The 15,192-nt window shown below is 37.1% G+C and overlaps 2 protein-coding genes and 1 long non-coding RNA gene across 3 annotated transcripts; 1 reads left to right on the forward strand and 2 right to left on the reverse strand.

Moving 5' to 3' along the window:
* Positions 1-500: 500 nt before the first annotated feature.
* On the reverse strand, positions 501-1,134 carry LOC124434344. The gene is made up of 2 exons (XR_006944749.1): positions 976-1,134; positions 501-776 (listed from the first exon to the last, which is right to left on the reverse strand). It is a non-coding gene; the product is annotated as an uncharacterized LOC124434344 (long non-coding RNA).
* Positions 1,135-8,547: 7,413 nt separating this feature from the next.
* LOC124434494 lies at positions 8,548-11,279 on the forward strand. The gene is made up of 3 exons (XM_046984389.1): positions 8,548-8,754; positions 8,835-9,558; positions 10,269-11,279. The coding sequence occupies exons 1-3, from the start codon at positions 8,598-8,600 to the stop codon at positions 10,972-10,974; spliced, it is 1,587 nt and encodes a 528-aa protein (XP_046840345.1). The 5' UTR covers positions 8,548-8,597; the 3' UTR covers positions 10,975-11,279.
* Positions 11,235-13,982, reverse strand: LOC124434496 (THO complex subunit 7 homolog). Its single transcript, XM_046984390.1, has 8 exons — positions 13,897-13,982; positions 13,696-13,816; positions 12,869-12,996; positions 12,638-12,724; positions 12,435-12,492; positions 11,902-11,968; positions 11,747-11,816; positions 11,235-11,541 (listed from the first exon to the last, which is right to left on the reverse strand). Exons 1-8 carry the CDS (start codon positions 13,910-13,912, stop codon positions 11,465-11,467), a joined length of 624 nt encoding a protein of 207 aa, XP_046840346.1. The 5' UTR covers positions 13,913-13,982; the 3' UTR covers positions 11,235-11,464.
* Between the last annotated feature and the right edge of the window lie 1,210 nt (positions 13,983-15,192).

Consider the following 15,192-nt stretch of genomic DNA (forward strand, 5'->3'; position numbering starts at 1 on the left):
TTCTCCTGAATGCTTTTGTGAATTGGATTGTGTTGGCTTGGCACAGTTTCCCCTGTTGTCAAATGTTTTAAAAAAGTTTTCTGGTGTATCTGTGTTTCACCTTTGCAAACATTTTACTGTGTAAAGTATTAAGATTTAAATAATGGCATTAAGAGTAACTTTTACTAGTTTTTGTCAGAATGTTCTGTTTGTTACATGATTATTCACATAAAAATTTAATTTATTGAATGAAGTTTATGGATTTTAGCAAAAAATTGTTCAAGCCCCCTTTGTTGCAATAATTTCTCTCTGCTGGTTGATCAATGGTGAATCAAACATAATTTAATCTATTTCGACATACAATTGTTAGTCACAACTCACAAAGTGAAATAACCAAAGAGCTAAGCTGTAGGAGCTTGACAATATGCTTTGATATAATGACAAAGTTGTTGAAACTGAAACAATTTATCAATAACTTCATTCTTTAAAAAATTGTAATTTCATATATTGTTTATTAAAAATAAGACAACCAAAAAACATCTTTATTTGTAAGTTAATACAAATTTGACAGACATGATAGCCACAGGAACTCAATATACAATTAGGAATAAAAACGTTCAATTACAATTATGCAGACAACCTACATTGCAACTAAAAAGCCCGATTCAAGCATCAAATATAAATTAGTTTAGTCCAAATTCTATACGAATAACGTCTTCATCTAAAGAACGTTCTTTACGCACAGTAGGTCGTTTTATCGCTTCTATAAAATCCATTGACCATTCTAATAGGAAACTCTTTAATAGAAAATACAGAAATGGAATCACACTAAATATATTTATTACCTTTGTCCTAAATTATAAATTCTTAGGGCAACTGCCGTTCAATATAAGAGACGTTCTAAACATGGATCTCGCATACAATTCAAGGCAAAAAACTAGAAAACCCGTAAAATTATATTTGACGAATGTATTTTACAACAAAACTGTTTCTCACCTCATATGCTTGGTATCCTATCCGATGGCATTAAAAATTTTGTCCATAAGTGAATTTACATTCGTCAAATTTTCGAAAAACAACTCTTCATAATATTAATGCATAATTGCATATACATTCTGGCCAGTTTATCCATTGAGTTCTATAATAACTGGAGCGGCTATCTTTACTGGCGAGGTCGCCAATAAAATGGCGGCCAACGGACGTATTTCCGCTGAAATGATCGCTTTGCAGAAAAATAATATTCTCGACCTCCCCCGGATTGATGTTATTGATTTTCCCGCCTTCAGTTGAAAATTTCAAATTCAATTGCGAGCTGTATGATAAATAAACAATATTTTTCAAGGCCAAAACAATATTTTTTCAAAATGCCTAATCGATGTTCAATCGTAGAATGTCGTAATGTTGACAACACGAAGGACATCGCTTTTCACAGGTGAGTTATTCGCTTATATTGTTTGTTCCTTAAAGATTGAATCGGCATTTATACAATTGAAAGCCCCAAAATCTGTTAGGCCTTATGAAAAAATCTCTTAAATACTGCATACACTGATGTTTTCATGGGTGTTTTTACAAAATTCAACAATTTTTTATTTATTTGTTGAATCAACGCATGAAGCAATAAATTTACTAATCTATTTCAAATAGTTTTCCTGACGAAGAAAACCCTGCACTTTTTCGAATGGGTAAATAGTATAAAGAAATGGTCGCCTCTCACAGTTCTAACTAAGTGGAGCAGAGTTTGCTCAGATCATTTTTCCGATAGCATGAAGAGAACAACAGGTAACAAAGTGTGTCTAGAAGATAGTGCCGTGCCCACATTATTTCAACAGGTGCAGGATGTTGAATGCACGGAGAGCACTGAAAAGGTGAGTGGTCATTTTCTATTCATGATCACTATATTGTCTTAAGTCTCCCAGGAGACTGAAAAGACAATTGGAAGATGTTATAGACCGGCAGAGTCTTATAGAAAGAGGTTAAAAGTGTCTAATAAGAAAAAAGTAGACTGAAAAGAAGGTAATGATTTATTGTCAATCATTGATTGCCTTAAAGATGATAAAATGATCAGCTCTGATCAAGCTGAACTTTAATGCTTCACTATCTGGGGTTCCTGAAGATATTTTGAGTCTTTTAGTGGCAAACACTCAGGGTAAACAAGGTGCTCAATACCCCCAGAATTGCAAGCTGCACTAACTTTGAAATTTTACTTAAGGCTTATGATTATGTTCGTGAGAAGTTTAATTTAGCCTTACCTCATCCAAGAGTAATTGATCTTGGTATAATTCCATGGATGGTGACCCTGGTTTCACCAAAGATGCCTTGAATGCTTTGAAAGTGAAGGTTCAAGAAGCAAAGAAAGATGGCAAGGAAGTCATATGTGCATTGATGCTGGATGAAATGTCAATCCGCAAACACGTAGAATGGGATGGTCAAAAAGTTTGTGGTTATGTTGACCTTGGTACTGGGATTGATGATGATTCACTCCCTGAAGCAAAAGAAGTTTTGGTATACATGGCTGTTGCTCTAGATTCATCCTGAAAGTACCAGTTGGTTACTTCTTGGTAGATGGCCTCACTGCAGAAGTAAAAGCAAATCTAACCAAGGAGGTTTGATGCAGTTGCATGATGTTGGTGTTAAAGTTGGAAGTTTAACGTGTGATGGTCCATCCACACACCTTGCAATGATGAAGTTGCTTGAGTGAAAATTTCACTTAATGATTTTCAAGCATATTTTTTACATCCATCTGATTTAATGTTGAAAATTCATGTATTTTTAGATCCTTGTCATATGATCAAGCTTGTCAGAGGAGCAATTTCTGAATTGAGAACTCTGAAGGATGAAAAAGATGGTTTGGTAAGATGGCAATACTTAGTTGAGCTAGAAAACTGCAAGCCTCAGAGGGCTTGCGACTTGCCAACAAACTAAAGAAAGCTCACATAAACTGGAAGCCACAGAAAATGAAGGTAATTTAGCAGTGCAAGCACTCAGCTCGAGTGTTGCAGATGCTTTAGAGTTCTGTGAAGGTAAGCTCAAACTTCCACAGTTTAAAGGGTGTGATAAAACAGTCAAATTCATTCGAGTATTTGATCGCTTGTTTGACGTTTTGAATTCCAGGAATCCAATTTCTAAAATTACAAAGCACCAATAAGGAAAGCGAATTACAAGCTGATAAAACCTTCCTGGATGAAGCAAGGCAATACATCTTAAATCTGAAGGGTGCTGATGGAAAGTCGATTTTTCCCATAAGAGGAAAACAGGATTCTTGGGGTTTCTGTTGTGCATTGAAGCAGTGCAAGGGCTTGCTGAGGATCTTGTTATAAGTGACAATTCTCCCTTAAATATTTGCTTACTTATAAGACAAGTCAAGATCATTTAGAATTGTTTTTCAGCTGCAGCCAGGAGGTTGGAACAACAACCCGACATCTCGACAGTTCAAAGCAGCGTACAAGCAGCTGCTGATGCGATATGACATTAAAGGAGGTCATGGAAATTGTGTTGCTCAGGATGGTACCGAAATTCTAAGTAGACTAGAAGATCGGTGTGAGAGTGAACGAATGTCGGCAGATATTCCGATGTAAATACTGCAAGAAGATACGATCTAGAACTGCGGGCCAGAACAAACTGACCACGATTACAGCTACACCTCAAACTACATTCAGCTTTCAGACTATACAGGAGGCAGCAATATTGTATATTGCTGGCTATGTCGCAAAAATGGTGAAAAGGAAGATCCATTGTGATGATTGTATGGATGCTCTGACATCATCTAAAGAAAGAGCACCAGAACTATTTGTGGCATGGAAGAGCAACGGTGGTTTAAAAATACCAACTGACGATCTTCTGAAAGTGTGTCAGGAAACAGAGAAATGTGTAATGAGGATGGTAAATTCCTGCCATGGTGGCTTGCCACATGCAGGAATTCACTAATATACATTACCACATTGACATAAATATGACTATAGAGTACTCTTTAAGAGTTAAGTAAAGAACAAATTCTGAAGAAACAAGACATCTTGAGATGTAAAAATGTGAATCAAAACAAGACATGAACTGTAAAATTTGATTTATTTCAAAGTCATCCACAGACAGAATGATAATCAAACCATGCATACACATATATTAAGAAATGGTTTCTTAACACGGGACTTAAGGCTAGCAAAGAATTACAACTCTTCTCTTAAATTACAATACACTCATTCCACCAGTCTGGTCTCTTGTTTCAATTCATCCTTTTAAAATATGACAGCTCTTCCAACTCCGCTTCGTAAATATCAAACTATTTAATTTCTATTGCTTGACTTTCGTTACTTAATTCATTCATTGTAAATATATATGTATGCATGGTTTGGATTATCATTCTGTCTGAGGATGACTTTGAAATAAATCGAAATTTTACAGTTCACTTCGCGTTTTGTTTTCATTCACATTTTTTCATCTCGAGATATCTCGTTTCTTCAGAATTTGTTTTTTACTATCTTTTTTAAATTGTCGGCTGGACATGGCTTTAAGACTTTCTCCTTACCTTGAAAAGAGACCACATCGTCCACATGTACATTAGACACGACGTTTAAAAACGTTCAAACGCAGCCAACAAAGAGTTCTTTCGTACATAGTTTATAGTTAATATCTTTCCTCGTAGGAGCCGATAACTGGAAAGCTAGGTTGACTCGCTGTTACGAATTGTAGGTTTTTATCGTGATTTTCATCAAAAAATTGCTTGCCGAATCCCAAATACACATATACATTTTCCTCACTCTTTCATCAGGAGGAGGGAAATTGTGAAATTTTCGGAAAAGCGGTCAATTTCGGTAAATCTCAGCGGCAACGGACGAAATCCGCCATTTTTTTGGCGTCACCAGATATCTAAGGCCGCGCTTGAGATAGCCGCTCCAGTTATTATAGAACTCAATGAGTTTATCTGGCTGGAGTAATGGCGGACGCAAAGATGCGCACTTAAGAACTGGGTACAAGTAGGGGACAGATTTTTCGCTAAGTGGCGCTTCTGTATACGTATCTGTGTTAACAGCAGGGTTGTTAGTTTGGCCTTTTGAGGCCAAATAACTCGATTTTGGCCTTTTTTCTTTCTTTGGCCTCGAAATTTTTTGGCTATTTGGCTACTTTTGGCCTCTTTTTACTCAAACAATTTTTTTAAATTTTATTGAGCTTTATTTGTAAAATCTCTTAAATGTACAAAATGCGATGGAAATACAACTAAAATGATCATAAGGATCAAATTGAGCATTGAATTGTTTTCATCCAATCACAGCTAAGTATAATTCAGCCAATTGTCATGCAATTTAACCAGCTAATCACAAGCAAGCACACAGCTTTGTCTTCGTAGACGTCCGACATCTAGCTATAAATAGCACGTTCGACCACTACTAATACTAGTTAAGACTGATAAAAACGTTATTCGTTGCAATATTATGGCATCAAAATGGAAAGGAGCTTATGATAGCGGAGGAAAATATAACAAGTCTTGGGAAAGTAAATTTAGCTGGCTCACAAAAGCTTCAGACGGAAGTGAAGATGCTTTTTGTAAATTGTGCCGTGCCACAATCAGACCCAAACAAGCAAACTTAACCAAATACGAAAAAACTGATAAACACATCAAACACATTAAAGTATCTACTACTACAAGGCCCGTCCAAGTCGTACGTGTCCCAAAAGTTGCAGAAGAAGTAAAGGTCGCCGAGATCGAGCTAGCTGTTACAATGGCTTGCCATTCGGCAATCTTGACCATGGATCATCTCGGAGGGATAATAGCCCGAAATGCTCATGGAAGCAAACTTGAGAACATTAAAATGCATAGAAACAAATGCTCAAAGCTATTGACCAAAGTTATAAGTCCAGCGTTGAAGGAACAACTGATTGCTGATGTCCAGGGTAAGAAGTTTTCGTTAATTGTGGATGAATCTACTGATATTTCCACATCGAAGCAGGTCTGCATTATCGTAAGGTATTTCAGCGAAGTTGAAAATAAGATCGTTACAGCGTTTGTTGACCTGGTTCCTGTTGTCCACACTTCAGCAGATGATCTTTTTAATGCAATCAAAGATTGCCTTGCCACAATTAAACTTGATTTAGTGAATTGTGTTGGCTATGCTAGTGACGGTGCTTCAGTGATGGTTGGGGAACACAATTCGCTGTGGACAAGAATAGCTGCTGTCGCTCCTCATTGCATCAAGATGACGTGTATTTGCCATTCGTTGTCCCTTTGTGTTCAGCATGCAGATGATGTGCAAGATGCACCGTTTGAGAAGTACTCAACTACGAGGTGGCTTGTAAGAGGAAAAGTTATATTTCGCATTCTCACAAATTGGTTTGAGCTGCAAGCTTACTTCCGAACAGCACAACCAGAGACGACGCAGGCAGCAAGATTCAAGGCTCGTATTCTTCTGGACATGCTCAATGATCCAGTCCTATATCTTTATTTCCATTTCGTTTCTCCTCTGGTCACAGAATTCGACAGGGTGAATGCCTTCTTCCAGGCAACTGATGGTGATCCAGAAGAAATGTTCACGGAACTAAATGTACACCATAAAAGTTTATATGGTAGAGTTTTCGACCACCAAGGAAAATATCTAGCCATTTATGAAGTTGACTTTGGTGGAAAGTTCTTGTCAGAAGCAAAGAAATACATTTCTTCCCAACAAGACAAACGACGTGCTGAAGCTGAAGTTTCTGAAGTGAAAAATAGGTGTCTAGAATTTCTTGTGGAAGCTGTAAATCAAGTAGAGAAACGTTTACCAGCTGTCCGGAATATCTTTAAAGGTTTAAGCACCCTGCATCCAAGCAAAGTTCTTGATGTAACAACGAGAGCCGATTTTGAGCAACTGCCACTTCCTAATCTACGAAAGGATCAAGATTATGCAATTGAGGAGCAGTACAGGAAGATCGTCCACCGAAATTGGAAAGAGGAACAAATTTTTAACGGCATCATACCTGATACAGCAGTTGCATTTTGGTCAAAGATAGTTCAGTTCCAAACTTCTCTTGGGGTCAAACCATTCAAGGAATTGGCAACTTACGCCTTAAGCTGCCTGACAAATCCTGTAAGCAATGCAGTGGTTGAAAGAACCTTTTCCTTGGTGACATCAGTGAAGACAAAACAACGCAATAGGATGAGCTTAGAACTGCTAAATGCCATTATTCGTATTCGTTCCAGCCTACACTTTGCCTGGAACTGCTGCATTAACTTTAAGGTAACTAAGCGAATGCTTGAGCTGTTTGCCACTAAACACATGTATGAATGTGAGTAGAATAAACATTATAAGAACTATGCATAAATATTTATATAAATCTGTATATATGGAGAGCAGTAAAAAATGACAACTATGCACGTCGAGATCTTATAGAAAGACAGATAAAATAGTTTATTCACTTTGTATTTTTGACATGGCCTTTTTAAGCTTGTAATGCTTATCAAGAAATTTTTGGATGTGTAGTTCATTTTTTCTCTTCATTTCGTCAACAAGCACCTTATATTTTTGCAACAGCGAATAAATTTTCAGTCTTACGTTCTGTATTCACCTCTTCCCATATGTCCTTTGATGTGAACATTAGGCGTTGGCATCGCTAGATTTGCAATGTATGGTATATATTTATGATAAATCCATATAGACTATAAGAAGCAATTAGAAAAACTTATTAAAACCGCATGCCATAAACAGTGCGGGCTCAGAAAACAAGTTTGGCCTCTTTTGTTGCCATTTGGCCACTTTTCAAACCATATTTGGCTACAAATGAGCGCTGGAGCCTAACAACCCTGGTTAACAGTCGTGATAATTCAAATGATCTGGGGTACAACCACAAGCTAACTTGTGTCCTAAATACACATTAAACATTTTACAAAGTCACAGGAAGGAGATAGGAAATCAACAACAATAAATTTTCCAAATATATTTAAATGTTATACTGACCTTGAGTCCATGACCTCATAATTTGGGTGTAATGTTGAACCTCTGTCTCAGTCCCTTCCCTCCTTCAAATGGATGTGAGTACAACAAATAAAGGGCTGCTCATCAGTTTGTGTGTATAAAATACTGACTTACTGTGTTACATTGCTTCATGCATACAAGCAAAGTATTAAATATGTCAAAAATATAGTAAAATGCAAAGCTACACTTTAATTCTTTAGTCTTGTGTTTAATTCATTTTCTAAGTTTTATATTCATTGGCAAGTCTTGTAGTGAGTTAAAATTTTGTATATTTCAACAAATATTTAAAATACTTTAGCATGGCGCTCACTAAGAATGGTAATGAATACATATGTGAACACTTTTCTTAAATATAGCACACCTTGCTAAGCTAAGAATACCGAATTCTAGCTGGTCCTTACCATAACAGTGACCCATTTTGAAAGAATAGATAGTTTACCTTTATAGCTCAGAAAAATTAAAACTAAAAGTATATTGTTGACAAAAGATCAATCTATATGGCTAAGTTCTAAAGGACAGAAGTGTTGCAAAAAATAAAAAATCAACATATTCAACAAAGTTGTGTACATGTCCAATTGCAGCCATTAATATTAAACTATTTCATGGTTGTATACTATTTTTATTAAGATGGGTAACGACACATCAAAGCCATTACCTCAAGTCAATGTTGGCTTTTCTACCATGTGTATATCTCTTCACGACACTGATTGCATCACTGTTCTTCACCATGATCAAGATGCACTGTCGACCATAAGGCAGGCAATTATGGAATCTTGGCCCCACGGCATTCAAAACGAATATGCCATTTGTGGGACGGGTCATGCATTCAAAGTTATAGGTAACTGAACAGATAAATTTTGATCGTAAACGGTGTACAATTTTATCTGAGTCGGCAATATCTCGCTATGTTTGTTTTAGGTAATCCATTTAATTCACCTGAATCGATTAGCTCTCGAAATTCACGACAAATGATAGCGACAATCCTTCATAGATTATACAACATTGGGCGAAGAGTGGTGGTATCATGTGACCTCGGACGCTTGAACGATAAAAGTGCGGTGTTTCTCACACGATCTCCCAGCCATTTCTCATCGGCATATCCATTTGTCTGCGTTGGCTTGAGCAGCACCGACAAACTTATGATTATCAATCTGCCAACCCAGCTCGTCGAAACCTTTAAGCAGACAGTCCGCCGCAATTGGACGAGAGGAATTCAAAATGAATCCTATCAAAATGGAGTGTTTGAGATAAAGATGTGCGGTAACCCTTGGGAGTCAACGGACGAGCAATCCATCATGGCAAAACTGCTGCTCCAAAATTTAGTCGGGTTTTTTTATCAACACCAATACTCCTTCGCTGTCAACGTGAACCTCAAAAGTACCGCAGACTCTCTCTTCTTTCGCCACGATCCCGACCTGCCCGCAGGCTCGTTCCCCCAACTTTGTACGATAAGCCTTAATCGTACCGATCGTCTCCGAATTCTTTGCGCCCCCGAGCCGATCATAACAATAATACGCGGTGTTATACAAAGCGTATGGTCACCCGGTACGATTCAGAATGAGAAAGACCATCATGGAAGCTGGGAATTCAAACTTTCAGGCAATCCTTGGCATTCTTCAAAGGGGGAGTCGGTGATGGCAAGGTACAAGAAAGACGGCTAGACTGCCGTTTAGCGGACACCCGAAGCGCTTTTATCGGGAGCGCGGGCTCGTTTTTGCCAATGATTATAGGTTAGGGTTTGGGTCAGTGTCCAAGGTGTCCGCTAAACTGCAGTAGTCCCCAATAGACAATACTGTTTCGAAATGTTTAAAAGAACGCAGCATCCTCATGCAGGCATAGAAACACACGTTTAGCTTAAAAGTAATAAATATTTTTTGCTAGAATTAGCTTACGTACAAGTAATCTGTAAGTTACAATGAGGCTAACATTGCATGCTTGAGTGACCATGACGTTAAAGTGCCCCTATCTGCAAAATTGTTATTAGCGATATCAAAACTTGGTGTAATATCTAAAGTTTTTCAATTTGGTCAAATTGTCTTCTTGTTGAAGGCTAAAGTTGCCTTTCAATGGACCTTGTCCCTCGTGGCATGAAGCCAGGGTCTAGCCAAATTCTGACGTCATCCAAGGTAGTCGGTAAATATATCTTGTATTGAGGAATCCCTTGCATGATGTCACAAAGGTCCGTTCTAACGACGGACAAGGTCCATTAAAAGGAACATTTTTGCTAACTTTAAATAGCAATAACAATGGAACGATTTGGCAAACTTAAAAATTTTTGCTGAAAGGGGCACTTTGAAATTGGCCGTTTCACAGCATGACTATACATAACGTTGTTCTTTCTACTTTTTTTAGGTATTTAATTCTCAAGATTTTGGAAGCAATGATGGTACAGGGTTGGCATAACATAGCAGCCATAGATATCTCACGTCGCCTAAGTGATAAATCCGTGTTGATATTTAAAAAAGGCGAGCCCAAATGCTGTCCGGTCATGTGTCTCAGTTTAACGGATTCGGATAAATTGCGTCTGATCAACGCGCCACATGAACTGGACGATACGTTCAAGGAGATTGTCCTTAGCCGCTGGATGAATGGGATCCAGGAAGAAAAAATAATGAACCTTAGTTTTGGTGGCGTACGCCAATTGAAACTCAGAGGTTGTCCGTGGAACGGTGGAATAAACAACGATACGTGTCACATGCGCAGCTTTCTTTGCAACGTTATAGAGGCGTACGCAGCACGTGGTTGGCGCGTGTTGATGGCAGGGGACGTCTCGGCCAAATACGAAAGTAACTGCTGCTGTGAACCTGACTACCCCATTGATGTCCACAGCTTTTGGTTTGTTTGCGACGGAATGCAACTATCCTCACCTCCAACAGCACATTATCCTACTTCCGGCTACGGCATCATGCCTTCTCCTAATGCAGAGAACCCACCAACCGCACCTTACCCACCAACCACAGGATATGGATTGCACCCTAATCCTAACCCAAACATTTCTCCACACGAACCTCCTCCTACATATGGTCAGGCCGTCGGTTGGGAAGCAGGAAGAAATTGAAGGAAACACGACTTTATGAAACGCATATTAAAGTATTTAGTCTGAATGATTGAACGTTCTGTGAACGCTTAAATGGTCTATTTAATCAATTCGAGAAAAGGTCTTTATAGCATGATGGTCATCAAGCGATAGATATTGATATTTTTCTATGTTATTCCACAATGCTTGTTGTCGCCATGGTAATTGGTGAAGCTGGGTAAAGCTTGTGTTCACACAATGATAAAATCAATCAAAAAACTTCACAAGCTAAATGTGCATACTTAATACCAGCAAGAAAATATAATGAAAATTCTTGTTAAATTGTATATCAACAAGTGTAGACTTACTTTCGGCAGGAAAACTCTTATTTCGGTTCCCTTTGTAGTATTTAGTACGTGCCTACTTAACTCCCATCGACAGATAATAAACCGTAGATGACATACTCGTTCTTTAATCCAATAAGCAAGATTGATGTCCAGGAATCTGTGCGGGCACTTAGCAAATGATCACCTCACGATACATCCATGTCAATAGAATCATCGGCAACGACTGATATATCCTTGGCTTCCTTGATGCCCCCTGGATCATCTAAAAGGATGATAACAAACATAGAAAAGTTTGGAAATATGTTACGTAACTCGAATTCGGTTTTAACAGGAAGGCGAGGTAGAAAGACCCATCGCAAATTTGATACACTTCGCATTTTAGAGAAGGGTGTTCGCCGTTTCTCATTTTGCTATTAAAATTTAAAAAGTTTGCGGAGATTTAATTGAGGACACAAATAAATATTCACCTTCCAACATTTCTTGTAGTTCGTGTATTGTATGAACGAGTAAGTGGAGCTGTTTCTTTCGAAGCTCGAGCTGTGGGGAAAATGATCACACAAAATATACTGAGAAAAACCGAGGCGATGCTGTTTTCTTTTATAAAAAAATCGCCAAACGTTACCTTCGTTGTGAGAGTTTGCTGCGTTTCAGTTAAAGTCTGCAGTTCCTTTTCTAAGACATTTATCTCGCTGTACACCACAAGACATAAATGAAATATAGACATAGATTTCCATATGAATCAAATACATTTGGTTCGATATATATAAAGTAGGTACAGTACATCAGAATGACCTAGTAAAAGGACATTCATGTTAAAATTGAAAGGATGTTTTATCGACTTGTACTTTTTAACGACTTTATCAGTTTCGATAATTGTAAATGGAAAAGCACCGCACAGTAAAAGGGTCTGCACAGTGTTTTTTTTTTAGGATTTTTTCCACCTTTCCACGCACTGACTGTCTGTCTGAGAGAGCGTTAATATCTTAAGTAACGCAGCATGTGGCACATTTTACAACGATTACTGTCAGGGCACATTTCGCGCCTATTCAGGAGCAATATACGCCGGTTTTTGTCTGTCAGTATAAAAACTTAATCTCCACACGGAATTTTAAGACAGATAATTGATTTCTTTAAACAGACCACAGCCCATCTTACCTCGAAGTTTCTTTTCGATTTGGCTGTTTTGATATAACTTTTGCGAGAGCATCATACTCTAAACAAAATACAAAAAGCAACTGATCAGAATGTTGCATGAAAAAAGTTATTTTAAAGCCAGAGCAAAGTGACTTTATCATAATTGTAATCAATAAATCACTGTGGCAGACTAAATTATAGTTTTCTAACAAAATGTACTATACCTTGTCTGTTCTTTCGAACTGTTTTAGCCTCATCCAAATCTCTTTTACACTCCTTAATTTGATCATTGGCACTCTTTATGCTTTCCCCTAAACACAGAGGCTCAATATTAAGTCCATTTTATAACAATTCAACAGAAAACTAATTTTATTATATGACTGAACTTTTTAATCCCAGTTCACATACGTCCATCATAAAGGCCAATTAAAAAAAAAACTCATAAAATATCACACCAATATTTTCATAAAGGTCCATGTAATTCTTCATTTCAACTTGATTCATTTCAAAGACTTGCAGCGTTTTACAAATGTTAAAGTCGCATTGCACCAGCAAAATCATCATTTTGTTGTACAAATGATCCCTAATATAACAAATCCATAATAAATTGTCATCTTGCAGGATTCATAAATGTTACTGCTATATTTTATAGTTTCCAAAACAATCAAACATCAATATAATCAATTCCTGAATACTTGAATGCATTGCTTTTTATACACTAACTAACGGCAATATAAACTTGATCGTTAGAAACGTTTAACCAGCAGACCAAAACTTTACAAGTTTACATATAAACCCAGCTTTATAAATGCTTGCCTATTTATTAATAATATAGGTATTTCGAAGGCTGAAAGAAATTATTTGTAATTAATCTGATCATTGGCTACCCCAATATGGACATGTTAACTCGTAAAGATCCTAACGACGCAAAGACAACTAGAGAGTCCACAGAATTTCAAAAAAGGATTCTTGCATATATACAAAGGACGGTAACTGAGCTACACCAGCGTTTTCCTAGAAATTGGTAATATAAGGTCAGACGTTGCTATCATTTCAATAAAAAACATACAATTTTGCGACATTTCTTTCTTGGAATTGCATTCAACATGTGTTAGTAGAATTCGCTGTTCACTACCGTCATTACACTGATCACACAGCTTAAATTACATAAAGTTGTGGTTTAATAGCATTGATGTCTTTGAACTGATTAATTTTGGAATACAATGAAACTCTCCGCAAGATACTGGACAACAGGAGTAAGAAGTAACTCTAAAACTATTACCTTTCGTCCTCGTTACCCTCGAAGTGAAACCACTTCAAAAACGTCTTCAGTAAGGTCTGAATTTTTCGATTATCCCCACTTCCTTCACCATCAATCAGCAATCTTCGTCTTACAATTATGTCTGCAAAACAACAGAATAACATTAAATGGAAAACGCGCTTAATTTCAAAATAAATATGAACGATATTTTGAAACACATACCGTCCGTGGAAGCCATGTTGGATTTGTGGCAAGAAGCCGCTGAGCCACTTTTCGTAGGCTCCTACAGTCGAATGCATGTTTCTAATTCTGCAACCAAGTTTTCATTTTATTCGAAAATTGGTTGAAAAATTTCAAATTTCGCTACCAGTTTCGCTATCAAATTATAGAACTTTTCACATTTATTAATTTTCGGTTTTCAGTAATAAAACAACAATTATTTACACAAATATATTGTTTAAAATCTCAAGTACTAACTTACTCAGTTAGTTAATACAATTTTAGTGGTAAAAGTATACGATAAGAATAATACAAATTTTTTATTTTTGTACAAGTTACAAATAAATTTAAGAGGGAAGTTTGATAAAAAATGCTCAGGTAAACACACCCACACTTATCGGGATTATTTGGTAACAAGTAAAGCTGTTGGCACCTCCCCATTCACAGATTTTTCGCTAAGTGGCGCTTCTGTATACGTATCTATTCTGTGTTAACAGCCGTGATAATTCAAATGATCTGGGGTACAACCACAAGCTAACTTGTGTCCTAAATACGCATTAAACATTTTACAAAGTCACAGGAAGGAGATAGGAAATCAACAACAATAAATTTTCCAAATATACTTCGCAATGTTATACTGACCTTGAGTCCATGACCTCATAATTTGGGTGTAATGTTGAACCTCTGTCTCAGTCCCTTCCCTCCTTCAAATGGATGTGAGTACAACAAATAAAGGGCTGCTCATCAGTTTGTGTGTATAAAATATCGGAATTACTTGGTAACAAGTAAAGTTGTTGGCACCTCCCCATTCACCAAACAGTCGCTAGTGTATGAGGAAAATGCCATTAACATGTCGAGAGATGAATTGCATAATCTTGTTATTTATGATATGCTCATAATGCTCATGCAGTGAAATTTAATCAAGCCCTTCGCTTTGTTTCGAAGAAATTCTTAACTAAGCGCCCTACAGGTGAATCACGTTTATCTCCTTAACCTTTCGAACCAGTATTTTAAAAAGCTGGAATTAATAAATTTTAATTAAAGTATAACTATAGGAATTAAAGTCACGCAATCAAATTGTTAAAATTATGGGAACTGATTCATGAGAATTACAAATCTAATGTTGTTTTCGTTCGCAAGCGTAACGTACCGACACGTACGTTTAAACTGATTTTAAATAAAAATTTCAGCCAGTGCTTGTTGGATAATGCTAGTGCACAAAAATACTTACTACAAACTACCTTTTCCACAATATCTAAAAGTTAATTTTACAATTCACGAGCTTCACAACAAGTTAAG

This window comes from Xenia sp. Carnegie-2017, unplaced genomic scaffold (assembly GCF_021976095.1).
Source record: "Xenia sp. Carnegie-2017 unplaced genomic scaffold, XeniaSp_v1 HiC_scaffold_14, whole genome shotgun sequence".
NCBI lineage: Eukaryota > Metazoa > Cnidaria > Anthozoa > Malacalcyonacea > Xeniidae > Xenia > Xenia sp. Carnegie-2017.